The sequence below is a fragment of the Rana temporaria genome, chromosome 3 (assembly GCF_905171775.1).
Source record: "Rana temporaria chromosome 3, aRanTem1.1, whole genome shotgun sequence".
Lineage (NCBI taxonomy): Eukaryota > Metazoa > Chordata > Amphibia > Anura > Ranidae > Rana > Rana temporaria.
In genome coordinates this window covers 437,930,694-437,956,864 of record NC_053491.1, presented here as the reverse complement: position 1 = coordinate 437,956,864, position 26,171 = coordinate 437,930,694, and the positions used below count along the sequence as shown (strand labels likewise).

The following is a 26,171-nucleotide window of genomic DNA, read 5'->3' as shown; positions in this document are numbered from 1 at the left end:
AACACTGGAGTTTTTATCCCCTTCTTTGGGCTAAAATGTGCCCCGTTAGCGGCCGAAATGCTTAACCACTTGCCGCCCGCCAATGACATATTGACGTCGGCAAAGTGGTTGTAGAATCCTGAGTGGACGTCATATGACGTCCTCAGGATTTTGAGCCGCTGCGCGCCCCCGGGAGCGCGCATCACGGCGATCGTTGTTGCAGGGTGTCAGTCTGACGTCCTGCAACACAGATCAAGGTAAAGAGTCTCTCACGGAGACTCTTTACCATGTGATCAGCTGTGTCCAAAAGCCGATAGACACGAGTAGAGGAGAGCCGATCGGCTGCTCCTGTGACAGGGGGGGGTTTGTGCTGATCGATTATCACTGGACCACCAGGGATGCCCACTGGACCACCAGGGATGCCCACTAGACCACCAGGGATGCAAAAAAAAAAGGTATGCCACCCTAGACCACCAGGGATGGGAAGGACACAAAAAATGGATGCCAATCAGTGCCGCAATGGATGCCAATCAGTGCCCACAATGGGCATCACTGATTGGCAGGCATTGTTTGGCACTGATTGGCATCCATTAGTACAACACATACGATAGTGCCCATCTATGCCAATCCGTGCCACCTATCAGTGCCCATCCATGCCGCCTATCAGTGCCCATCCATGCCGCCTATCAGTGCCCATCCGTGACGCCTACCTGTGCCCATCTGTGCCGCCTATCCGTGCCGTCTCTGTGCTCATCTGTGCCACCCATCCATGCCCATCCGTGCCGCCTATCCAAGCCCATTCATGCCGCCTATCCGTGCCGCCTATCAGTGCCCATCCGTGCCGCCCATCAGTGCCACATATTAGTGCCCATCAATGCCACCACATCAGTGCCACCTCATCGGTGCCCATCAGTGCTGCCTTATCAGTGCCCGTCAGTGCAGTACCATCAGTGCCCATCAGTGAAGAAAAAAACGTACTTATTTACAATGTTTTATAACAGAAACAAAAAAAACTTTTTTTTTTTTCTAAATTTTCGGGCATTTTTTAAATTTTTTTTGCAGAAAATAAATATCCCAGAGGTGATCAAATACCACCAAAAGAAAACTCTATTTGTGGGTACAAAATGATAAAAATTTTGTTTGGGTACAGTGTTGTATGACCGCGCAATTGTCATTCAGTGCAACAGCGCTGAAAGCTAAAAATTGGTCTGGGCGGGAAGGTGTATAAGTGCCCTGTATGGAAGTGGTTAAACAGTGGTAAAACCCCCAGAAAACGAGTGTGAAAGGGGTCTCTGTGTCAGATTCGTCCATCACAATGTCGCAGTTCCGCTAAAAATCGCTGATTGCCGCCATTACTAGTAAAAACAATAAAATAAATAAAAAGTCCATAAATCTATCCCATACTGTGTAGACGCTATGGCCCGGATTCACAAAGACTTACTACTTTGAATTAGGCGGGCTTACGCCGGCCCATTTACGCTATGCCGCCGTAACTTAGGGAGCAAGTGCTTTGTGAATACTGGTCTTGCCTCTCTATGTTACGTCGGCGTAGCGCATATGAGCTGCGCTATGCCCGCTCTAATATACGCCGCTCTACCTGAATCCGGCTATATAACTTTTGTGAAAACCAATCAATATAAGCTTTTTGGGATTTTTTTTTACCAAAATTATATAGCAGAATACATACTGAACTAAATCGATGAAGAAATTTCATTTTTTTTTATTGGATATGTTTTTAGTAGAAAGTAAAAAATCTTTTTTAATTTTTTTTTTTAAATTGTCGCTCTTTTTTTGTTTATAGCGCAAAAAAAAAAAACTGCAGAGGTGATCAAATACCACAAAAAGAAAGCTCTCTTTGTGGGAAAAAAAGGACATCAATTTTATTTGGGTACAACATTGCGTGGCCATGGTATTGTCTGTCTGTTTAAAGTTACGCAGTGTCATATCGCAAAAAAACGGCCTGGTCATTAAGGGGGCAAATCCTTTCGGGACTTAAGTGGTTAAGTTCAGTAAATAACTTGAGTTGGTAATGGGGTGGTACAGGGATCGCACAGTCAGATTTTAAAGAATATAGTCAGCTACACATCAGGAAAAAAAAAAATGGTTCAGGCTTCCACTTGCCTTAAAATGTTGTCTGACCCTTCCTATCTGCTCAGATGTATACTGGAGAGTTATTGATGTGAATAATGCCTTGTGACATATTAAAACCTAAAACAAAATGGTTAAATATTGCAGTTTACCTGTCCTTGGATGTGGTGTCTGCATGCCTGTTGATCCTGCTGGAAACCTTGAGGGTCATATACTAAAGGCAAATCCACTTTGCACTACAAGTGCGCTTGAAAGTGCACTTGTAAGTGCAGTCGCTGTAGATCGCTGTAGATCTGAGGGGAAGCTCTGAATTTAGGGGAAACTCTGCTGATTTTATCATCCAATCATGGGCAAGCAAAAATGCTGTTTTTTATTTTCCTTGCATGTCCCCCTCGGATCTACAGCGACTGCACTTGTAGTGCAAAGTGGATTTGCCTTTCGTAAATAACCCCTCTTGTGTTCAAACTTCCTGTGTACTGAACGAAGATTCCAAACAATCTTCTCAGCTTTTCTTCTTTGAACTACAAAAGGCTATAGTACTAGCTTTTATATGATGAAGGCGAGAGGAGGTGTGGTTTTTGCAGCCCAAATCAGGTGGGCAACTTGGGGTGACAACACTTCTCCTCCATAGATACAGTACAGTTGGCACCCAGGACAAGAAAGGTTTTACTGGCAGAATCATCAGGTGAATGAACAAATAAAAGGGGAACAAAATGTACAAAGTAATGCAAAAAGAAGATCTGGTAGGCTACAGTATATTACATGTGCCATGATACATGTAGTCTATAGTGTTTTAGTACAGCAACATGTGGTTTCAAAGGAGAGTGTGGTGATACCCTCAATGCTCATGAGATCTTTGTCTTCGTAACATTGATTTTCAACATTTTTTATTAATTTTCCTCAGATCGGACAATAAAAACATCATTGTTTACTACTCTACTGTGTGTGATCTGTGATTGGTCACCAGTGATCACATTGTACCTGGGGCAATCACCGGCACCCTGTACCATGTGATAGCTTTGGGCCAATTACAGCATTACAATAGTAAACAATGGGAGCTGCGGTGGCTCAACGCGATTGGCACTGCGCTGATAAGCCATTCACCTCTGCAGCTAGGGGTTCGGATCCCAGTCTCGGCTACATGTGAATTGAGTTCGGTGGTCTCAGCCCGGCTCCCGGTGGGTGTGCTATGCGAGGTAAGCCTGTGCTTAGTACGTCCACCCCCCTCCCACAAAAACCACCACACTTACACGCACTCGAAATTGGGTTAACATGCACGCACTTTGACCACGCGGTCTCTAAAAAAGAGAGGCGAAGGACTAACGGGGCTGGTTGAGCGGGCAAATCCTCTCACTCCCTTATAGGGAGTCCCTCTGCCCCGTTGGGCTTCAAAGCGGAGCAGGTAGGGTGGGCTGTGTGGGAGGACCCCGCATGGAAAAAGGTGGCAGATTGCCTCTGGGGGAGGCCTGCCTACTCCCAACTCCTGCAGTCAGGCTCCTCTCTCGAGTACACGCACAAAAAAAAAAAAAAAAAAAAAACAATAGTAAACAATGAGTTATGAATGAAAGCCAAATGATTGCTGTTACAGTGATTATCACTGTAACAAGTAATCACAGTGTAAAAAAAAACAAAAAATCACCATGGTAACACTGAACTACTCTAAAAAGAGTATGTAAAAAAAAGTAAAAAATAAAATAAAAATAAATAAATATATATATATATATATATATATATATATATATTTATATATATTTTACATATTGTCACCAGTCAGTGTCCCTGATCACCACCACACTAATTAAATGATGATGCTGTACTGCACTGGTGATAGTATATAAAAAAAATTGTGGAAAAAACACACATTTTATTTAATTTCTTAATTTTTCAAAAAAAATTGACAAACAATTAAAACTTCAAAAAACTCGCCATGCCTCTTACTAAATACCTTGGACTGTCTCCATTCTAAAAAGTGGCCATTTCAGGAATATTTGTACTGTCCTGGCATTTTTAGGCCTCAAGAAATTAGATAGGCCATCAATACAGCAGGACTGATCAATTTTATATATATAATTTTATATATATATACACACCATAGTTTGTAAACTCCAATGTGTCCCCCTAGGAACAAAATTGGATTTTACTGGCACATTCAAACGATCACAACGGTTAGTTTAAGTAAAATGAACCATTTTATTAATATCTGTGCAAACATTTTAAATAGTGTGGGAAAAAAAAGGTTGCTAATGCATACACTGTCCTGATTGCAAGTATTGGGTTGCGTCTTCCTTTGCCTGACGTGTTGCAGAGTAGCCAAGTCTCATTTATCAGAGGCTTGTGGAATGTCACATCTAATCATCTGAACAGTAATGCAATTGACAATGCCATACTAGGTTAAAAACACTTAGTCATTAAATTCTCTTATTCTGCTCAGTGTCCATTCAAATGAAGCAAAGTATGAACCGCAGATAAAGGGAAGCCAAAGACCACTGAGGCCTAGATTGCCATTTCAGATGTAGTAAAAGAGATGAAGTAAGCACCTGTGTGCATTTATAATGGAGGGCAGGAAGCTCTCATAACAATGGTGATAGTATGTAAAAAAAGAAAATTGTGGAAAAAAAACCCCCACATTTTATTTAATTTCCTAATTTTCTAAAAAATTACCAACTTCAAAAAACTTACCATGCCTCTTACTAAATACCTTGGACTGTCTATTTTAAAAAAAGGGGATCATTTGGGGGGTATTTGTACTGTCCTGGAATTTTAGGGCCTCAAGAAATGAAACAGACCATCAATACATCATAATTGATCTATTTTCACATATATACTGTATACACCATAGTTTGTAAATGCTATATACACTGATTTGGGTTATTTTTTTTACCAAAGAAATGTATCAGTATACATGTTGGCCTAAATTTATGAAGAAAGATGATCTGTTTGCAAAATGTTATAACAGAAACGAAGAAAAACATATTTGTTTTTCAAAATGTTTGGTATTTTTTTGTTTATATAGCAAAAAATAAAAAACCCAGCAGCGATTAAATACCACTAAAAGAAAGCTCTATTTGTGTGAAAAAAATGATATAAATGTAATTTGCGTACAGTGTTGCATAACCGTGCAATTACCAGTTAAAGTAGTGCAGTGCTGAATAGCAAAAAATGGCCTGATCATGAAGAGGGTAAAACCTTTCGGAGGTCAAGTGGTTCATTTGCAATTTTTTTTTCCACAAAAGTAGAGTTGCCCCTTAAAGGGGTTGTAAAAATTTTTTATTTTTTTATTTCCTGAATAGGTTCCTTTAAGCTAGTGCATTGTTGGTTCACTTACCTTTTCCTTTGATTTCCCTTCTAAATGTTTTTTTTTCTTTGTCTGAATTTCTCACTTCCTTTTCCCCCTCAGTAAGCTGTTCTGGCTGACTAACCCCCAGCCAGATGATTGGGGCAAGCTTACTGAGGAGAAACAGGAAGTGAGAAATTCAGACAAAGAAAAAAAACATTTAGAAGGGAAATCAAAGGAAAAGGTAAGTGAACCAACAATGCACTAGCCTAAAGGAACCTATTTGGAAAATAAAAAACAAACCTTTACAACCCCTTTAAGTCTGGGTTTTCTGTCACTAATAAATGGACAAAGTGATTTCTGTTTTCAGTATTTGCAAAGTATTTCGTTATAACAAAGACTTTATTCTGGGTAACATAAAGACAGCAAACACATTTTATTAAGGAATGTTTTAATCCAAACACACACCGAGAATTTCATAGTGCACATAGCTTTTTGAGTGCTTTGTTTTCTAACGTGGCAAATACAGATGCAATTAACAGAAATAATATAATAAACTCGAAGATAACAACAGGGCCAGAATCTTGGAGAATGCTGCGTCCGTCGTGTCACCTCTGTTGTTGTTTTTGTCTTGCACAAATAGTGCTGGATTTGTTGCAGACTCTAAAACAAGATAAAAATATTTGATGAATAGAAATATGAAAACAGAAACATAATTGCTACTAATTATCTTTCAATGGCTTTATATTCCCACAGTATAAAGGGCACCTACACTTTTGGAATAATTTATTGCAATAAAGCAGGTCAGGAAAGGTGAAGGCAACCCTTTGATATTATTTTTACTTATTATGTAGGTTTTATTGTGTAGCACCATAGATAAGTGCTCAGCTTAGATAGATAGATACATTTAGTATGTATTTTGATAGGCAAATTTAATTGCCGCCCTGTAGGCAGTGTGGCTTTGATTTGTTTGTTGGGTAAAAGCATAGTTTGCTCACTGTAATCAGTGCAGCTAAATTCTGCTAGTCAGGTCTGCTCAGTGTGTTCAGCTACTGCCAGTCTGATAGCTCCCTCTGCATCCAGAGAGCTCCAGAAGTTTCTGGATGATAGGTGTGGAGCTATGCAGATAGCAGTATCAATATTGATACAATCCTGGCCAATCCCAGAGCGACAGGCTCTGAAGACATCCTGGCAGACTGTATACAGAATATTCTGTGAGCATACGGAGCTCGGGTCTTTTCCTGGAGAGGATTAATCCAGCCTGGAGGGCATTCTGCCCCATCAGGCATTGCTGCTATGTCTGCTGTTGTGAGGTCTCAGGTGGGCAACCTGAGGGCCTGGGATGCTGAGACCATAGAGCTAGAAGAAAAGCTGACTGAGGTGGTATGCCTGCTGAAGATCTAGTCTGGTATCATCAGAGTAAGGTGTCGCTTGGAAGTAGGCAACCAGATGTCCTTGGGCCTTGTCTGAGTAAAGATGCTTCTAAGACAGTGGTTCTCAACCTGGGGGTCGAATGGTGATTTGCCAGGGGTCACCGAATCCTGGGCTGTTCCTTAAGCCCGCACTGCTCTCCCAGCCTTTTTGTGGCAGCAGGGCTGTCCCTAAAGCCTGTGGCCATCCAGCTGGGCTGTTCCTGGATCCCGCGGCCGCCCACTCAGCCTCTTCGCAGCCGCCTATTCAGTTCATGCATGGCTGGGGGGCAGAGACTAGAGGTCAGCTGACTGGTGAGGTGAGGTATGTGAAGTGGGAGAAGCTGGAGGAGACCCCATCTCCTGATTGCAGCATAGGTGTCACTGCTATGAGACACCACAAAGTCGGAGACACAGAGAGTAACACTACCTGTGATTATAGTTGCCATTAAAAGTCCCCACTACAGTTCTCAGATCAGCAGATGACCTTGATTAAGAGCACCTAAGTTGGCTGATCAGAACTCCCCTCAGCATTGCCACTCATCCCACCCCCCACCAGCACTACCACTCATCCATTTCCCCCACCCCTCACCAAGAAGTAAGAGAAGGAACAAAAAATAGAGAATACATACAATACACCTGGTTACTTCTAAGAACTGGTGCTAATTTAAATTTAGAGGGGGTCAGAGAGTTAGTTAGCTTTGACCAGTCTAATTTGTTAAAATGTGGGTCTCTGTCTCAGCTTGGCTGTGCTGTGGGCTCATTCTGTCGTTTCTGGGGTGCTGATTCCACCCCAGGACGATGGGTGGCAGCAGAGGAGTCAAAGTTTGGGTGGTTTTCCCCAGCAGCCTATGAGGAGGGATTTTCCTCGCTGTGCATGCTGGGGGAGGGTATTTATGGGACAGACGCCATTGATCTGGGTCTTCTTGCAGTGTGGCACTCACCTTTAGGGTGACTACATCACGGCGCCCCGGCAAAATGGCCTTCCAGGCCGGGGTGCGCGTGCAATGTGGTGTTCCTCGTTCCGGGACCACGTTGGTCCGGAACATTTGAGCTGTGTCTGGGCCCCAGTGATCGACTGGGTCCCTAATGCTAAGAAGATCCCAAGCGTTGTTCCTTGGAGAGGAAGCTGTTCAGTGGGGAGTCCGCCTAAGGAGAGCCAAGAGAGGCTGGCAATCCAATAGGGTCTCGACCATCCTCCGGGGATCAAGGTAACCGGGTACTGAAAGGCTGGACAGTCTGTAATCTAACTGCTAACTACCTGAAGCTAAATTCGGAATTCAGAATTTTGAAATTTCGGAAATTAAAAAATCCAAATTTTCCGATTTTCAAATCTTCAAATTTTCACATTTCTGATTTTCAAATTTCCTAATTTTCAAATTTCCGACTTTCAAATTTCCGACTTTCAAATTTCCGAATTTCTGGATTTCGAATTTCCGAATTTTGGAATTTCGAATTTTCCAAATTTTGAATTTCCTAATTTAAAATTTCCGAAATTTAAATATTCCGAAATGTCGGAATATTTAAATTTCGGAAATTTTAAATTAGGAAATTCCAAATTTTGGAAATTCCAAATTTAGAAAATTTGAAATTCCAAAATTCGAAATTCCGAAATTCGGAAATTTGAAAGTCGGAAATTTGAAAGTCGGAAATTTGAAAATTCGGAAATTTGAAAATTCGAAAATTTGAAAATTGGAAAATTTGGATTTGCACATGTCTATTCTCCAATGGAGGAAAAAAAAAAAACACCCCTGGCCCCTAAGGGGTTAAAGGGAAGCTCCAGTCTCCATAACCAGTCCCCTGTAGTTGTTACAACTTCTACTATTAAGCCTCGTACACACGCACGGTTTTCTCGGAAAGAAACAGCAAGAAAACTGCTGGCAGAGCTTTCTTGCCGAGCGTGTGTATGAGGCTTTGAGGTTTCTCATTGAGAAAACTGCCCAGAATCTAGACGAGAAAAATAGAGAACCTGCTCTCTATTTTCTCGTTGTGATTCTCCATAGTGTTTTCCTGCCAAGAAACCCGAGCGCCTGTATACTTACCTGTCTCAATGGAAACCCACGCATGCTCGAAATGACTTTGACGCATGCACGGTAGCTTCCAAGGCATAGGTAGGGTGAAGCAAGATGGCAGCGACAGCATCGAATGTCACGAGCGCATGCTTGTCCTAGTCGATGACGTCACCGCGTTCGTGCCATTTAAAGAACGGCGTTGTACATGTGTACACTCGGCCGGCAATAGATTCTTGCCAGGAATCTCGTCAGGAAAAACAACGTTTTTTTCCTGACGCGAATTCGGGCCGTGTGTACAGGGCATCATATTTACATAATGTTAGTAATGTCATCCAGCTTCTTTCTTAAGCCTCGTACACACGATTGGATTATCTGACGGGAATTGTGTGATGACAGGAAAATCCAACCGTTTGTATGCTCCATCGGACAATTGTTGGATTTTCCGCGGACAAAAGTTGCATAGCATGCTTTAAAATTTTCTGCCAACAATTGTGTTTTGTCCGTCAGACAAAACTCCAAAGTACAAACACGCCTGCTCTGAAGCAACGCTAACCATAACACAAAATTAGCAGAAGTTGCCCAAAGGGTGGCACTAAAGAGCTGAAAAACCACGTAGTTTTTGTGTTTGTTGGTCGACAATTCTTTGCCAAGACAAATTCCTTGACAACGCCCTTCGGACCAAAGTCCTTTGCTTTATCCGCAGAAAATCCGATCGTGTGTAGCAGGCTTTAGAAATCAATAAAATATTACTTGATCTCGGAAGCAGGCAGGGGCTATCGAAGGTTGTGGGCATCTGAAGCCTGCTTGTGTTTATTTCTGGGATTAGGTGCAGCTGGTTAGCCAGCATGCACCTCCCAATCTGGCACCCTTTCAGTTTCTTCATGACAGGTTGCCATAGTGCTGTGCAGTATGTAAGGGGTTAGCTCGGTAGCGGGGTGTGTTACCCCTTGGATGGGTTCACCACACACGGAATTTATACAGACAGGCAGTCGAAGATGGTTGAAAACAAAGATTTTGGTTTATTCTTCCATCTTGCTGGAACAAGTGCAAGCATCCAAACAGCTTAAACAAAATCAAACATAAAATAACTCCTAGTCACTTTGGGTGTCTACCTTCCACACAGGAACCTATCTATGAAGTCTAGCACAGCCTACTGCTGGGTAGACAGTGCTGGTCATACAGCAGAAAAACAATAGTCTTTTGATTTTTATCACACAGAAAAATCAATCCTCTCTTCACCTCCTCAGAAGACTTTCTGGCACTGCTCTCCTTACTCACAAAGACTCAGGATGATTCAGCAATTCCGTGGTAATCCTCTGGATTACTTATAGAGGCCTTAATTGCCTCATTCTGAACAGCTGAAGTTTTTCAACGGCCTTTAGCCTTTCCTGGCCACATTTGCAGCCGACGCCTAATAACAATTGGTGTATTGTCTAAACAAGGCAGAAATGTATGTCCCGTCTGTGACAACACCCACAGATTTACCTGACTTCCTGTCACAAGTGCCACAATGTTTGCCCCCCTTCATAGTGCTGTGCAACATTAATTTTCAGAACCATCTCAGTTTACTGTTCCTGCTGCTGTCGCCCATGCCACCGCTACTAACGATTATTTCTCCGCCGCCGCTTGGTACCCAATGTAATGACAAAAGAGTCCATAGTTAAAAAATGGCACCTAACTCTGCCTGGCATTGCGTGATTTCTAGTTTTGAAATAACGCGATGCCAGAAGCGGAAGATGCGCGTTGACTCCTGGAATTGATGACCCTGATTTCCCAGGAAACAACAGGAGAGCGGAAATTGCGTATATCTCACCACGGTGAGGTGGGCCAGAAGTCAGGGGATTTGTGAAGAGAAAAAGATATTTAAACGGAACAAAAAAAAAATATCCAAAAAGTAATGGCACAGAGATTGGCTACCGGTGGGGTCGTAGTTGCTAAATAGGGTGGAACTCAGCTTTAAGGTTAAGCTTAAAAGGGCAAAGGCAGACTCACCGATCTCCTCCCTGTCCACAACAATTTTCTGTTGCAGTGTCTTGATCCCATACTTGTTCTGTGCTATGCAGATGTAGAAGCCTTCGTGTGCACTGGTCACCTCCTTGATCTGTATAGTCCTGTTGTTATTAAGGAATGTGACATGAGGCGTCTGAGGATGCCAGCTATAGGTTGGAGTGGGTACTGCATCTGCCTCACAAGTCAATGTTATATTTGCCCCTTCCAGCACAGGCATGGAGGGCTGCACAACAATGCTCAGTATTTTAGGCTCATCTGAAAGAAAATGAAAAAATAGAATGTTAACAATGGATGAAAAATCAATTCCCGTTGTTCAGAGATGGACTTCTTTAAGGCCCCTTTCACACTGGGGCGGGAGGTGCGGTGGCGGTAAAGCACCGATATTTTTAGTGGCGCTTTACAGCTAATTTCAGGGCGCTAGAAAGGGTTAAAATCGCCCGCAATGTGCCTCTGCAGAGGCGCATTGCCGGTGGTATAGCCGCGCTGTCCCATTGATTTCAATAGGCAGGAGCGGTATACACACCGCTCCTTCACCGCTCCAAAGATGTGACTAGCATGACTTTTTTTCCGTCATGCTAGCGCAACGCTCCAGTGTGAAATTTTTAGCGCAATAGCGCCTAAAAACCGCCACAGTGTGAAAGGGGTCTAAAAATTCATTTATAAGGGAGCGTTGTATTGTGACTATTACTGTATTTATTGGCATATAACACGCACAGGCGTATAACGCGCACCTTCATTTTAAGAGGGATGTTTCAAGAACAAAATACAATTTTAAATAAAGAACTTTGAAGCAAAATAAGGGTCAGTGCCCATCAATGCAGCCTGATCAATGCCCACCTGCAACCTCAAAATTTTCCATCAATGTAGCTTGATCAATGCCCATCTGTAGCCTCATCATTGCCAATCAATGCAGCTTAATCGATGCCAATCTGTAGCCTCACAATTGCCCATCAATGCAGTTTGATTAATGCCCATCTGCAGCCTCCCCATTGCCATAAATACAGCCTGATCAATGCCCATCTCAGGGGCGGGATGAATGCCGTCAGATTACATACAACGAGAATCTCCTGTTTACTCACCAGCCTCTTTAATTCAAAGTCACGTCTCCTGGACCGGCTTCTATGATAGACAGAACACTGGTCAGAACATGTTGGCCCAGGAGGCGGGACTTCCTATTACAGGGGCCGCTGAGTAAACAGGAGATTCTCACTGTATGTAATCTGACAGTGCTTGTCCCGCCCCCCACCCCTCCCCGTTCTTCCAGGCAGATATAAAATACACAAGTTACCCTCCCTACTTTTCCTCCTTTTCACTGCTGCTGTTAACTTTTATCCAAATCCTGGCCCGACAACCCCACTTTTCCAGGTTGCCCTGAGCACCTAGAAGAAAAGGCGCATGGCATATACTTTATATACAATGGGGCAGATTCAGGTACCTGTGCGCCAAGTTACGGCGGCGCAGCGTATTGTATTTACGCTACGCCAACGCAACTTACAGGAGCAAGTGCAGTATTCACAAAGCACTTGCTCCGTAAGTTGCGGTGGCGTAGCGTAAATGGGGCCGGTGTAAGCCCGCGTAATTCAAATGTGGAAGGGGGGCGTGTTTTATGCTAATGTGTGATGACCTGACGTGATTGACGTGTTTTACGAACGGCGCATGCGCCGTCCGTGTACATATCCCAGTGTGCATTGCTCTCAAGTACGCCGCAACGACGTATTGGTTTTCGACGTGAACGTAAATTACATCCAGCCCTATTCGCAAACGACTTACACAAACGACATCAACAATTCAAATTTCGAAGCGGGAACGACGTCCATACTTAACATTGGCTGCGCCTCCTAATGGCAGGAGTAACGTTACCCGAAAAAGCCTTACGCAAACGACATAAAAAACTACCGCCGGGCGCACGTACGTTCGTGAATCGACGTAACTAGGTAATTTGCATATTCTACGCGGAAAACAACGGAAGCGCCCCTAGTGGTCAACGTAATATTGCACACAATTATACGCCGCCGCATTCAAGTTACGTCGGCGGAGGAAGTCTATTTTTTTAGCGTATCTGCTCTTGAGAATCGGCGTAACGATACGCCGGCGCAGATTTCAAATAACGCCGCCGTAAAAGCTACCTGAATCTGCCCCAGTATATACTGTATATATATATATATATATATATATATATATATAGGAAGAGGTGGAGCCTAAAGGGAAAGGGGTGGGGTTTACAGATGAAGGGCTGGATCATAAACAAGAAGGAGTGGGGCAAATTTAGATCGGGGGCACTCGATTTTAGTCTTGCCTAGGGCAGCACAAAACCAAAATACACCACTGGTCCGATATCCTTGGCGATACAGATTTATTTATTTATTCATTACTTGCAATACCTCCTATTCTATATCATCCAGCCCCCTACATCCCCCTCCCAGCAGACCTTAATTTGGTAGACTATGGCCCAGATTCACAAAGGAGATACAACGGCGTATCTCCAGTTGTGTCGTCGGATCTATGTGCCTGATTCTAATGCCGCGTACACACCATCACTTTATGTGATGAAAAAAAATGACGTTTTTAAAAACGTCACTTTAATTGACTGTGTGTGGGGGAAAACGTTGTTTTATGTCTTGTAAAAAACGACCAAAAAAAAATTGAAGCATGCTTCAATTTTATGTGTCGTTTTTCAAAAGTGCACTTTTTACTTCACAGAAATTGACCGTGTGTAGCAAAAAACGTCGTTTTCTAAGACGTTTTTTCATCCACGCATGCCCAGAAGCTACTTATGAAGCAAGCTTCAATGGTAAAACGTGGTGGAACGTAACCTCACTTTGCAAGATCATTGTGAGAAAACGATGGTGTGTAGGCAACTTCGTCTTTGAAAATTGAAGTTTCAAAAACGTCATTTTTTACTTCACAGAAAGTGTCGTTTTTTTTCATCACATAAAGTGATGGTGTGTACGCGGCATTAGAATCAGTTACGCATCGTAAGTCTCTTACGCCATCGGATCGTAACTGCATATGTACGCTGGCCGCTAGGGGCGTGTACGCTGATTTACGCCTAGAAATATGTAAATCAGCTAAATACGCGAATTTATGAACGTACGCCCGGCCAACGCAGTACAGATACGCCGTTTACGTTAGGCTTTTCCCGGCGTAAAGTTACCCCTGCTATATGGTGGCGTACATGCGGCGTACAATGTTAAGTATGGACGTCGTTCCCGCGTCGAATCTTTAATATTTTACGTCGTTTGCGTTAGTCGTCCGTGAATGGGACTGGACGTAATTTACGTTCACGTCAAAACCAATACGTCCTTGCGGCGTAATTGGAGCAATGCACACTGGGATATGTCCACGGACGGCGCATGCACCGTTTGTGAAAAACGTCAATCACGTCGGGTCATGGTTATTTTACATAAAACACGCCCCCTGTTCCACATTTGAATTAGGCGGGCTTACGCCGGCCGATTTACGCTACGCCGCCGCAACTTACGGAGCAAGTGCTTTGAGAATACTGCACTTGCCCGCCTATAGATACGCCGCTGTACGAGAATCTGGCCCTATTTTGGTAGCAGAAGGTGTGAATAGGATGTTGCCAGAGTTCCTTTTTAATTCCTACACTCAAGAAAAACCATCCAATGCCAACCATTTCCAGAGCTCTCTGCGATACTTACATTCCACAGACACTGTTACTGGTTTTGTGATGGTGTCAAAGTTTGTGGCTCTACAAGTATACTCTCCAGACATATTTCTCATAGCTGTGAATTTCTCCTCGACCTTATAGATGGTGTTGTTTTTCTCACAGGTTACGGTGGGTAGAGGGTGTCCTTTGGCCTGGCAGTTGAAGCTGCTCTCCTGTCCCTCAAGCCACACCAACTTGTCAGAGCAGTCTGTGAACTCAGGTTCAGCTGGAAGACAATGACAGAAAACAGGAAAAGTAATGACGCCCCAATCTCAGTAATCTGATGTAAGACATATCAAAATTTGTATTTAGCAGCACAGCCAGTTAATCCAGCGTTTCTCAATGTTTTTTCAGACACGGCACACCATGCAAAATCTCAAGGCACCCCAGTCTAAAATGTAAAAAACATAAAATGTTACTTATTAATGGGAGTAATGCACACAAATTCCCTGATAAAATTAAGTTCATATTGGAGATCTCCCATCATGTCAGAGGGCCCCCATCACATCGGAGGCCCGCCTTCACAGCAGAGTCATCCCCTATATATGAGAACCTCTCATGACATCAGAGTCATCCCTACACATAAAGGCCCTCTATACATGAGTCCTCCCATCACATTAAAGACTTCCCACCACATCAGAGTCCCCTTAATCACAGAGCTCCGCATTTATACAGCTGCCCCATAACAGAGCCCCCCAATCGTAGAACCCCTCAGTCAGTCACAAAGCCCCCTCCAATCACAGAACCCCCAAATTACACAGTCCTTCTATCATAGAGGCCCCAATCACACAGTCACACCCTTTTCACATAAGAGCTTTACCAGCAGCAAGGCAGAAGGTGGGAGGTGGAAAAGGCTGAACTATGTCTTCTTCTGAATGCTAGGGGAGGCCCATGCTGCTTGCCCCGGAGTCATGCATTGCCATGGTGTGGGCAAAACAGCCACCATCAACATAGCAATGAATGATGCTGTGCCCTAGAGCGTCATTGCTTGTTATGGTGCCAAGTTCACGCCAATGCGATCAAGCTGACATGGTGTGAGCAAGCCTTTAGAACATGGGTCTTCAAACTACGGCCCTCCAGTTGTTCAGGAACTACAATTCCCATCATGCCTAGTCATGTCTGTGAATGTCAGAGTTTTACAGTGCCTCATGGGATGTGTAGTTCCGCAACAGCTGGAGGGCCATAGTTTGAGGATCCCTGCTTTAGAACCTCTAATATATCTCCATCTCATTAAGGTTACTGCAGCATCTCATTACATGAGAAACTGTTCTGCAATCATTTTCACTTGTACAGTGCCTTGAAAAAGTATTCCTACCCCCTTGAAATTTTCCACATATTGTCATGTTACAGCCAAAAATGTAAATGTATTTTATTGGGATTTTATGTGATAGACCCCCTGGGCCCCGCTCTAACAATCGGGATCTGGAACGTCCGATTCCAGGTCACCTAATCGCTGTGATAGCCTCTGATTGGCTATCACAGTGATCAGTCAGTGTTTTCTGTCTCTGTGAATGGGTGAGAAAGATATATTGTATCTTTCTCTGTCCTTGCAGAGATTGAAAAAAAAAATGTGCGTAGGTAAAAAAAAAAAAACCTAGATCAAGGTTTGATCTAGGTCAGCCCCAGGGTTAGTGCTTGGGTCAAGTATTTTTTGTACATGATTTAATTTTTTTTAAATTTGTATCAGTGTAAAAGAAAAAGCAAAATGTGCACTATTGTTTCTGGGCTGTACTACGGGTACAAACAACAACTAACATACACATATGTGGTATTGCTGCAATTGTCAAGAGCAGAAGAATTTATTTTGGGTTGTTATTTGGTGGTAGGTTACGGTAGTAGCAAGAAATATATGGTTCCATTTAAAAAATATTTTTTTTTTTTACTATTTTGTGACAGTTTTCATTAGATAATAATAATAAAAAAAATCTGAAGATATCCATTACCATTTGTCATACCATATCCAAACCCAATTTGTCCTGAAAAAAACCCCAAGTTATAATCCACCTGGATGCACAAAGTAGTTGTGATGATATGTACGGTTTTACTAACACATCTCAATCTTGCAAAATTGTGCTTAGGCATTAAGATTTGTTTTACCCTTAGGCGTGAAGGGGTTAATCATGGCGGTAACTGTGATTGAAATTGCCTGAAAATTATACGTGAGGCCAGCATAACTCTTTGGGTCCTTTCACAGGCCGGTGCTCCACATGAGTAAATTCTCAGTTTTGTGACATCCATGCCTGTTCAGTTTGTGTCTGCATCCGTGGGGTACCCGTGATGGCTCTATGGGCAGATAGATGTAAACTGACTTTTGTCCATTTACACCAGGCAACCTCTGATCTGTTACATTTATGTCCAGAAAATCAGAAAGGGACGTCCAGATCTACATGGACTTGAAGGCAGGTGGATGTAAACAGACACAAGTTTGTTTATATCCACCTGCTCATAGAGTTGCATATAAATTCCAATTAAGTCCACCTGAAAAACAGACTCAAAGACAGCGAAAAGGGTCTTATGCATAGATAGAGTACAGCTTAAAACAAGGGGGTGGATTCAAGAAGCAATTGCGCCTGTGTAACCATAGGTTACACAGCGCAATTGCTTACTTCCCCCGGCGTAACGAGTGCTCCTGATTCAGGAACTTCGTTACGCCAACTGCAGCCTAAGATATGCGTGGCATAAGGCTCTTATGCCCGCATATCTTAGGCTGCATTTTTGCGATGGCCGCTAGGTGGCGTTCCCGTTGTGCTCAGCGTATAGTATGCAAATTGCATACTAACACCGATTCACAACGTTGCGCGAGCCCTGCGTATGCAATTTACGTTGTTTCCGTACGGCGGTTTTTGCGTAAGGCTGCCCCTATTAGCAGGGGCAGCCAATGTTACGTATACCCGTCGTTCCCGCGTCGCGAAATTTAAAATTTACGTAGTTTGCGTAAGTGAATCGTGAATGGCGCTAAACGCCATTCACGTTCACTTTGAAGCAAATGACGTCCTTGCAACGTCATTTGCCGCAATGCACGTCGGGAAAGTTTCCCGACGGAGAATGCGCTCTACGCTCGGCGCGGGAACGCGCCTAATTTAAATGATTCCCGTCCCCTACGGGATCATTTAAATTGCGCGCGCTTGCACCGGGCATTTTGCCCGCGCGCCCACGCAATTTACGGAGCTTCTGCTCCGTGAATCGAGGGCATCGCAAAAAAAATTGCGGGGGCGCAGGGCAAAATCGTTGCCCTGCGCCTCCGTAATAAATGCGCAAATCTACTTGAATCCGGCCAAAGGATTTCTAAACCTGCAAATGTATTCATATTATTCCATAAATTGCACTGTAACTGTAGCAGAGTGCTGTCACAAGATAATGAAGTCACACAGGAAATGAACATGAAGTGAACTCTAGACTGGCTTGGATGTTATGTATTTTTAATGCTAGATTAAACTAGTGAGTTAAGAAATCAGATGATTTACCAGACAGAGGAGAATTCTTGAACAGATATGCGAAATTGGCCTTATGAAAACAATTTAGGTGTGAGTCATCATCCCTCTTCTGCCAAGATTTATCTGTTTGTGTTGCCCAGTGCCTCAAACTGTATACTGTACACTGCAATCTCCATGGAAAATTCTAACAGTATTTAGAGAGTGTTCTTCAAAAAAAAAAATAGTAGATGGAGCAGTTCACTAATGAGGCAAAATAAAATGTTAAAATGTATGCAAGTCTGCACTCAGATTATATGTGAGAACTCCAACGGGGGTTCTTGTGATTAGCTGTGGGAGGCAGCCCCTCTGAAAGTAATGGGAAGCTGCGTCCAGGGCCGACCATTCATGTGTGATCGCTCCATGAGAAATTACATGCGAATGGCCGCGGTTAGCTGCAGGAACTGCCTGCCCTCCCATTGCTTTCAATGCTTTCCCCTGCTGAGGTTATTGCATATAATCAAACAGTGAGTGCATTCTCAGGTGAGAATGCCCCCTACAGCCCAAACTTTTTTTTTGAGTAGGAAATGGTTACGAACCCTCTGAGTTCATAGACGGACACAGCACCCACCCCTTCTTTGTTTGTACTGCTTGTTACGAACTGAGGCTGCTAGAGCAGGGTGTGGGTTATACCCGGGGGGCCACGCCCCCTGGGAGGAGCTGCACTGAGGAATGTGTTGTTAACACTTAAAGTACTTTTTTTCTGCCTAAACTCTCCTAAAGGGAAGCGGATATAACCCTACTGTCAAAGGATGCTGTGTCCGTCTATGAACTCAGAGAAATGGATTTTACGGTGAGTAAAAAAATCCTATTTTTTCTGCATCCTGTCAAGGAGATTTCCATTCACTTCCTGTCCCAGAGACACAGCAAGAATTAAGAGGAGATGCATTGAAAATTAGGGAAATTATATTCTTAAACCGGCCATAGATGGTTCGAATGTGGACCTGTTCAGCAGGTACCGGCCGAGAGTCGATCCATGTATAGACTGGCTACTTGTACCCAAGTTGATCCTTGGTTGACTTAGGTATAACCAGCATGTCGGATTTCTAGCATGCAATTATTGCCAGTAGCCAGTTCTCCTGGCAGGGACGGAGAATATAACATAGCTAATTAGGAGATTCTGACACCATACACTAAAACACAAACACACACAACTAAAAGAACATATAAAAATTAATTATTAAAAATAAATAAATAAAATTAGTAATTACACTGAGAAATCTATTTTACCCAAATCACTCCACTCATCACTAGAAGTAACCAACCAAAGACAATAGACACTTGCACAGTCACATGTATGGGTGAGCAAATCTAAATTCTGGGCAAACTATTGATGTTGTATGGTAATGATATGGCAGGTTTGTAGCAAAAATGTTAGAGCTTATTTGAAGAATCAAAGTGCAGAACAAGTCCAGATACAAATAGCTAGATTCAGGATGGCGAGCGCATAGTTGCGGTGGCGTAGCGTATGGCATTTACACTACACCGTCGTAATTTTGCGAGGCAAGTACATGATTCACAAAGTACTTGCCTGCTAAGTTACGGCGGCGTATGGTAAATCGGGCGGGCGTAAGGGTGGCTAATTCAAATTCGGCTGAGGGGGCGTGTTTTATGTTAATGGAGCTTGACCTGACCTGATTGACGTATTTTACGAACGGCGCATGCGCCGTCCGCCTACATATCCCAGTGTGCATTGCGGCTAAGTACGCCGCACGGTCCTATTGATTTCGACGTGGACGTAAATGACGTAAAACCCTATTCACGGACGACTTACGCAAACGACGTAAAATTTTCACATTTCGACGCGGGAACGGCGGCCATACTTAACATTACTATTCCAGCTATTTGATGGAATAACTTTAGGCCTGCTAATGCGTTACGTAAACGGCGTATCTGTACTGCGTCAGCCGGGCGTACGTTCGTGAATAGGCGTATCTAGTGATTTACATATTCTACACCGACCGCAATGGAAGCGCCACCTAGCGGTCAGCCTAAAAATTACACTTTAGGATACGAGGGTGTAAGACACTTATGCCGCTCATATCTGAGCCTAATTTAAGCATATCTGGTTACCAGAATACGCTTAAATTAGCGCCGACGCAAATTCTGACTTAGGCTGGCATATCTACTGATACGCTGGCATATAGGCTGGCATATCTACTGATACGCCAGCCTAAGTCTCTCTGAATCTAGCTAAAAGTCTGATGCTTGTAGTACCTATTCTTCCATTGCCCCTTTGTCCAACACTCTGGGCTGTTGTTTAGCAACCTACTTCATAGTGTGCTGTGTAGGGCATAAAGGCCAAGTAGCTATTTGCTATATTGACAGAGTGGTGAATATTAAAGTTCCATACTTACTCTGAATATTTAGCTTATAAGGCTTGCTCTTTGTTTTGAAGTGAGCCTCACAGGACAGCTCTATCCCATTCATTTCCTTGGTGACATCCAGTGTGCAGGTGACATTAGAGAAGTTCCCCTTATGGGAGACACAGTTCTTGAGCTTCTCTTTAGTGACGATTTTTAGCTCTACCTCCAAGCAATGGCAATCACTGGACGGTAACACACAGCTCACCTTTGTCTCTGCATTCAGCTCAACCTTGTCTTCCAAGATTATTAAGGGGATTGGTAGAAGAGCTAAAGGAAAAAGAGAATTTGTTTAATGTCTGCATAAAGTACTGGTTACATACATTTGCTATCTTATAACAGTCTATGTTGTATATGCTGTGTATTTTCTATTTCCTTTCAGATTATTGAAAATCATTTTTCAATTTTAGTGAATATGTACCCTATATGGCCAAAAATTTGGACACCTGGCCATCACACTCCATGAGCTTGTTGGACATCCCATTCCAAAACAATTGGCATTTATGTCCAATTAGACAAAAGAGCATTCGCAAAGGTCAGGTTTTTATGTTGGATGAGAATATATGGCTTTCAATTCATTTCATATGTGTTCAGAAGGGTTGAGCTCTGTGTAGGAGCCAGCTTTGTGCACAGTGAATAGTCACAATGGAGAGCTTTCCTAAAATGAGTTTCCATGTTGTAGCATTAACATTTCCTTTCACTGGAAAGACCCATACACAATAATGTAGAGGGGTACTTTCATTCATATAGTAGATGTCATGGTCAGATATCCACAAACCTTTGGTCTCCTAGGCCCGGATTCAGATAGAGATACGACGGTTTATCTCCTGATACGTCATCATATCTCTGAGTTCCGACGGTCGGATCTATGCGGCTGATTCATAGAATCAGGTTCCACATAGATCTCCCTAAGATCTGACAGGTGTAAGTGACTTACACCGTCGGATCTTAGGCTGCAATCTCCCGCTGGCCGATAGGTGGCGCTTCGTTTTTTTGTACGCGACGAATATGCAAATGAGGAGTTCCGCCGATTCAGAAACGAACACCCGCCCGTTGTTTTTTTTAACGTCGCTTGCGTTCGGCTTTTTCCGGCGTATAGTTACCCCTGCTATGTGAGGGGTATCCTATGTTAAGTATGGCCGTCGTTCCCGCACCGAGTTTTGAATTTTTACGTTGTTTGCGTAAGTCGATTCAGAATACGGCCGGACGCAAGTTCCGCTCACACCGAAACCAATGACGTCCTAGCGAGGTCATTTGGAGCAATGCACGCTGGAAAAAATCGCGGACGGCGCATGCGCTGTTGGATCGGCGCGGGGACGCTCCTGATTTAAATTGTAGACGCCCCCTAGCCGCGGAATTTTAATTCCGCCGGGGGATTTACGATACGCCGCCGCAAGTTTTGAGGTAAGTACTTTCTGAATACAGCACTAGCCTCAAAAACTTGCACCGGCGGATCGTAAATCAGATAGATTACGCGGATCTAAAGATCCGCTAATCTATCTGAATCTACCCCCGTGTGTTTTTTCTAAGTCCTGGTAACCTCTCCTATTTTTCACATTTTTGTGCTTGCAATGGGTGATCTGTATACATAAAAGTCCCCATTCTTATCTATGACTCAAATGCTGACAACCAATTATTCTGGTTGTAAAATATGCTGGAGAACTTATGGGGACAGATCTCAGCAGGCACAAAACATTCCTGCCATAAATTTGCACACATATATATTGCCCACTTATTCAAGTGTATGTTGGCTGAACCTTCAGTTATTTGTAAGGGAAATAGTTAACAAAAGCCATTCTAAATACTGTATATAATATAATTTAATTTATATTGATGCTTGTGTCCAGAGCATACATAGAAAAACATTATACACTGTATGCAAAAGCCTGTAGCCCTGTACACACGATCGGTTTGTCTGATGAAAACAGACCGATGGACCTTTTTCATCGGACAAACCGATCATGTGTGGGCCCCAAAAACGATTGTCTGTGTGGAAGTCCATCGGTCAAAAATCCACGCATGCTCAGAATCAAGTCGACGCATGCTCGGAAGCATTGAACTTCATTTTTCTCAGCACGTCGTTGTGTTTTACGTCACCGCGTTGAACACGGTCGGATTTTTGACTGATGGTGTGTAGGCAAGACTGATGAAAGGCAGCTTCATCGGATATCCGACGAATAAAACCATCGGATTAGATTCCATCAGATATCCGATTACTCGTAAAACATCAGAAAGAGAATCCTGTAGATAGAATATCATATATAACATTTTAGTTAAAAACTTGAGTAACTTTTAAGATAAGTGCTAATATTTGGGGGGCTTGTGTAATTGTTTTATTTCCTCGACCCCTAGGTTCGACATATCAAGCCTGTTTAAAAAAAAAAAAAAGAAAGCCGCAAAAAAGCATTTTCAGATATCTGTGTATCTGCTGCTGCACATATAAAGGCTTTAGCTGCTATTTCTGCAATCCTCAAATGTACTGTATATACCAGGGATGGCGAACCTTGGCACCCCAGATGTTTTGGAACTACATTTCCCATGATGCTCATCTATGCTACAGAGTACATGAGCATCATGGGAAATGTAGTTCCAAAACATCTGGGGTGCCAAGGTTCGCCATCCCTGGTATATACCATTGGCAGGAAATGAACAGTCTGCAGATAAATCTGCTCTCCAGTTGACTAATCTGTTTCTGTTGCTGACCTCTTCCTCTGAAAAAGCTAGTTGCTGGGCTGTACTGTGACCCGATGGCTACAGTGATTTCAATCGGGATACAAACTTTCAGACTTGGAGATCTAAATTCACTCTGACTTTCTAATCTAATGCTTGTTCCAAATCAGTGACCTTGAACAAACTGAAGCCAGGGACTAGTTAGGGACTAACACTATGAATAGTGAGTTAGCAATGAAGTTGTGAAGTTGCCCAAAGGTTTCTCTTCCTTTCTCTGTGTAAACCACATAGCTAAATACTTACTTAAAGCGGAGTTCCGGCCACAATTTCACTTTTTAAATGTAAATACCCCTGTAATACACAAGCTTAATGTATTCTAGTAAAGTTGGCCTGTAAACTAAGGTCCGTTTTGTTAGGTTGTTACAGCATTTAGACACTTTATAAAATAGAAATTGACTGGGGCCATCTTAAGTGTGGGCATCATGAAGCCAGACTGTATGACTTCCTGATTTCAGCCTTGCAGATCTCGCACATGCTCAGTGCTGCACAAGCAGTGTCAGATCAGGTTTCAGCACCTGTGCTGTCCAAGTCACATAATTCTTTGAGACTGGGGAGTGCACAGACTCCTGGAAAGTTACACCCACTACATTCCCAGAAGTCTGTGCGGTGTAGGTTAGGAAGCATTAAGCACCTAGGTGCAGGAAGAAGGAAGATTAACTATTCTGCCTAGCAACAACACTTTGAAGGCATCTAAAAAAAAAAAAAAATTTCGTAAAGGACTAATGACATTTTTTTAAAACTACTGATGTAATGTTATATTTATGGGTGGAACTCCACTTTAAGATCTTCACTGTGCCACTCTCTCTGGTGCTGCCTGTGTTTTGGCATCCTATGCCAACTGCTCCAGCCAGAGGAGTATGGCCTCTGTCAAATGAGGTGTAGGAGGCACCTAGGCCTTCTTCACTGAGCTGTTATCCTTTTATTTTCTAAGATTTGTCCCACTGGTGGTGTTGTCACCCTCCTGGATAGGTGCTAGGTTAGGTAAATGAAGTTCTTTATCTCTCCTTAGTGGAACTGCTTGTGACTGCTTTGGACTGCTCTGAGTTTTACTGTGGGTTTGACTGCTTCCCCCTGCCTTTTGGATGGTTCTTGAAGGTAGTGGGTTGGGAAAGTCAAATCTACAGTCTCAATATTTATGTGGCCCCAGCCAATCCTTCGTGAAGGGTGCCCAGTAGCTGGGAAGGAGCATAAATAGATTGAGGCCTGGACAGAGGTGTTTTTTGACCAGGAAGATAAGATCCCAGCCTGAAGGGCTACTTTCCTCCTGGGCAGTCTAACTGTGCTTCTTCATTTGCTCACTGAGGTCCCAGCTGTACTAGCTGTGGAACCTATTCTGCTGAACTTTGCTGGAGCTGATTGAGGGATTTCCTTTTGGGGATCTGGTCTGAAAAGTTCATTGGGGAAATATCTGGATGATATTGGAAGGAGGCATCCAACTACCCAAGGACAGGGCTCGAGTCCTGCGGGAACGGGTGGGAACGGCGTCCCTGCACTTTTTTCACAGCAGGAATGCCGTTCCCTTTGCAGGACTAGAGCAGCCGAGCCGCTCGAGCAAGGAAGTGGCGGTGCGTCCATAGGGACGCAGGAGCGCCGCCCCCTCTGGCTCGCTCACAGCCAGTAAAATATACAGATTCATACACTGTATGAATCTGTATATTTTCGCCGCTGCTGCCCACTATTCAGCTGACCGGACATTGAGCGCCGGTCAGCTGAATAGCAGCAGCTGACTGGCTGTGTGGAAGTGCCTATCAGGGCCAGCGGCTGAAGCGTCATCGAGGGCGGGACAAGGGACATCGAGGGACATAGAAGCCATAAAGGTAAGTGCCAGGGGGGGGTACTGGGCACGGTGGCTACAAGTGGGGGCACAGTGGCTACAAGTGGGGGCATAGTGGCTACAAGTGGGGGCACAGTGGTGACAATTGGGGGCACAGTGGCAACAATTGGGGGCACAGTGGCTACAATTGGGGGCACAGTGGCTACAATTGGGGGCACAGTGGTGACAATTGGGGGCACAGTGGCAACAATTGGGGGCACAGTGGCTACAATTGGGGGCACAGTGGCTACAATTGGGGGCACAGTGGCGACAATTGGGGGCACAGTGGTGACAATTGGGGGCACAGTGGCAACAATTGGGGGCACAGTGGCGACAATTGGGGGCACAGTGGCGACAATTGGGGGCACAGTGGTGACAATTGGGGGCACAGTGGCAACAATTGGGGGCACAGTGGCAACAATTGGGGGCACAGTGGCAACAATTGGGGGCACAGTGGCTGTGTTTGATGGCATAGTGGTGACAATTGATGGCACAGTAGCTGCGTTTGATGGCATGGCACAGTGGCTGTGTTTTGATGGCATGGCACGGTGACTGCGTTTTGATGGCATGGCACAGTGGCTGCGTTTTGATGGCACGGTGGCTGCGTTTTGATGGCACAGTGGTTGCGTTTTGATGGCACAGTGACTGCATTTGATGGCATGGCACAGTGGTGACAATTGATAGGTACAGTGAGGCTGCAATTGTTTTTTTTTTTTTTTTTGTTTGCGCCCCCCCAAAAATGTTGAGCACCAGCCGCCCCTGCGATCCTTCACTAAGTAGCGATGCCCAGCAATGCTGGATCCCCGCTGCAATACTGTCATTGGCTGCTAGAACCGCCATTGTCCTAACAACCAATGACATCACCTGTGCTCCGCGCCCTCTTCAGCAAGTTCCTCCGCCCGGCTTTTGCCCCCCTGCAGCATGCTCCTTCGTCAAGCTTTGCACCTTATCCCTGCCTTCAAGGACTTATCCAGGCACACGTTTCTACTTTGTGATGGCTCACAACTATGATGGGGTACTCTGGGGACACCCTGATGGGGGGGGGGCTCTCTGATGGGGATACCTGCTCTCTGATGGGGGGGCACTCTGATGGGAACACCTGCTCTCTGATGAGGGCACTGTTATGAGGACACTCTGATAGAGTCTTTCTGATGGGGGGGGGGGCTCTCTGATGGGGATACCTGCTCTCTGATGGGGGGGGGCACTCTGATGAGAACACCTGCTCTCTGATGAGGGCACTGTTATGGGGACACTCTGATAGAGTCTTTCTGATGGGGGGGGGCTCTCTGATGGGGATACCTGCTCTCTGATGGGGGGGGCACTCTGATGGGAACACCTGCTCTCTGATGAGGG

At 44.0% G+C, this 26,171-nt stretch overlaps 1 protein-coding gene across 1 annotated transcript in view; it reads right to left on the bottom strand.

Annotated features, from left to right (window-relative positions):
- Positions 1-5,758: 5,758 nt before the first annotated feature.
- Positions 5,759-26,171, bottom strand: part of LOC120933284 (intercellular adhesion molecule 5-like) — a 51,916-nt gene continuing 31,503 nt past the window's right edge. The window contains exons 2-5 of the mRNA XM_040346410.1: positions 20,270-20,545; positions 14,435-14,668; positions 10,755-11,027; positions 5,759-6,004 (exon numbers count right to left, since the gene is read on the bottom strand). Of these exons, the coding sequence (XP_040202344.1) occupies positions 5,877-6,004; positions 10,755-11,027; positions 14,435-14,668; positions 20,270-20,545 (911 nt within the window). The 3' untranslated portion in view covers positions 5,759-5,876. The remainder of the gene's footprint in view (positions 6,005-10,754; positions 11,028-14,434; positions 14,669-20,269; positions 20,546-26,171) is intronic.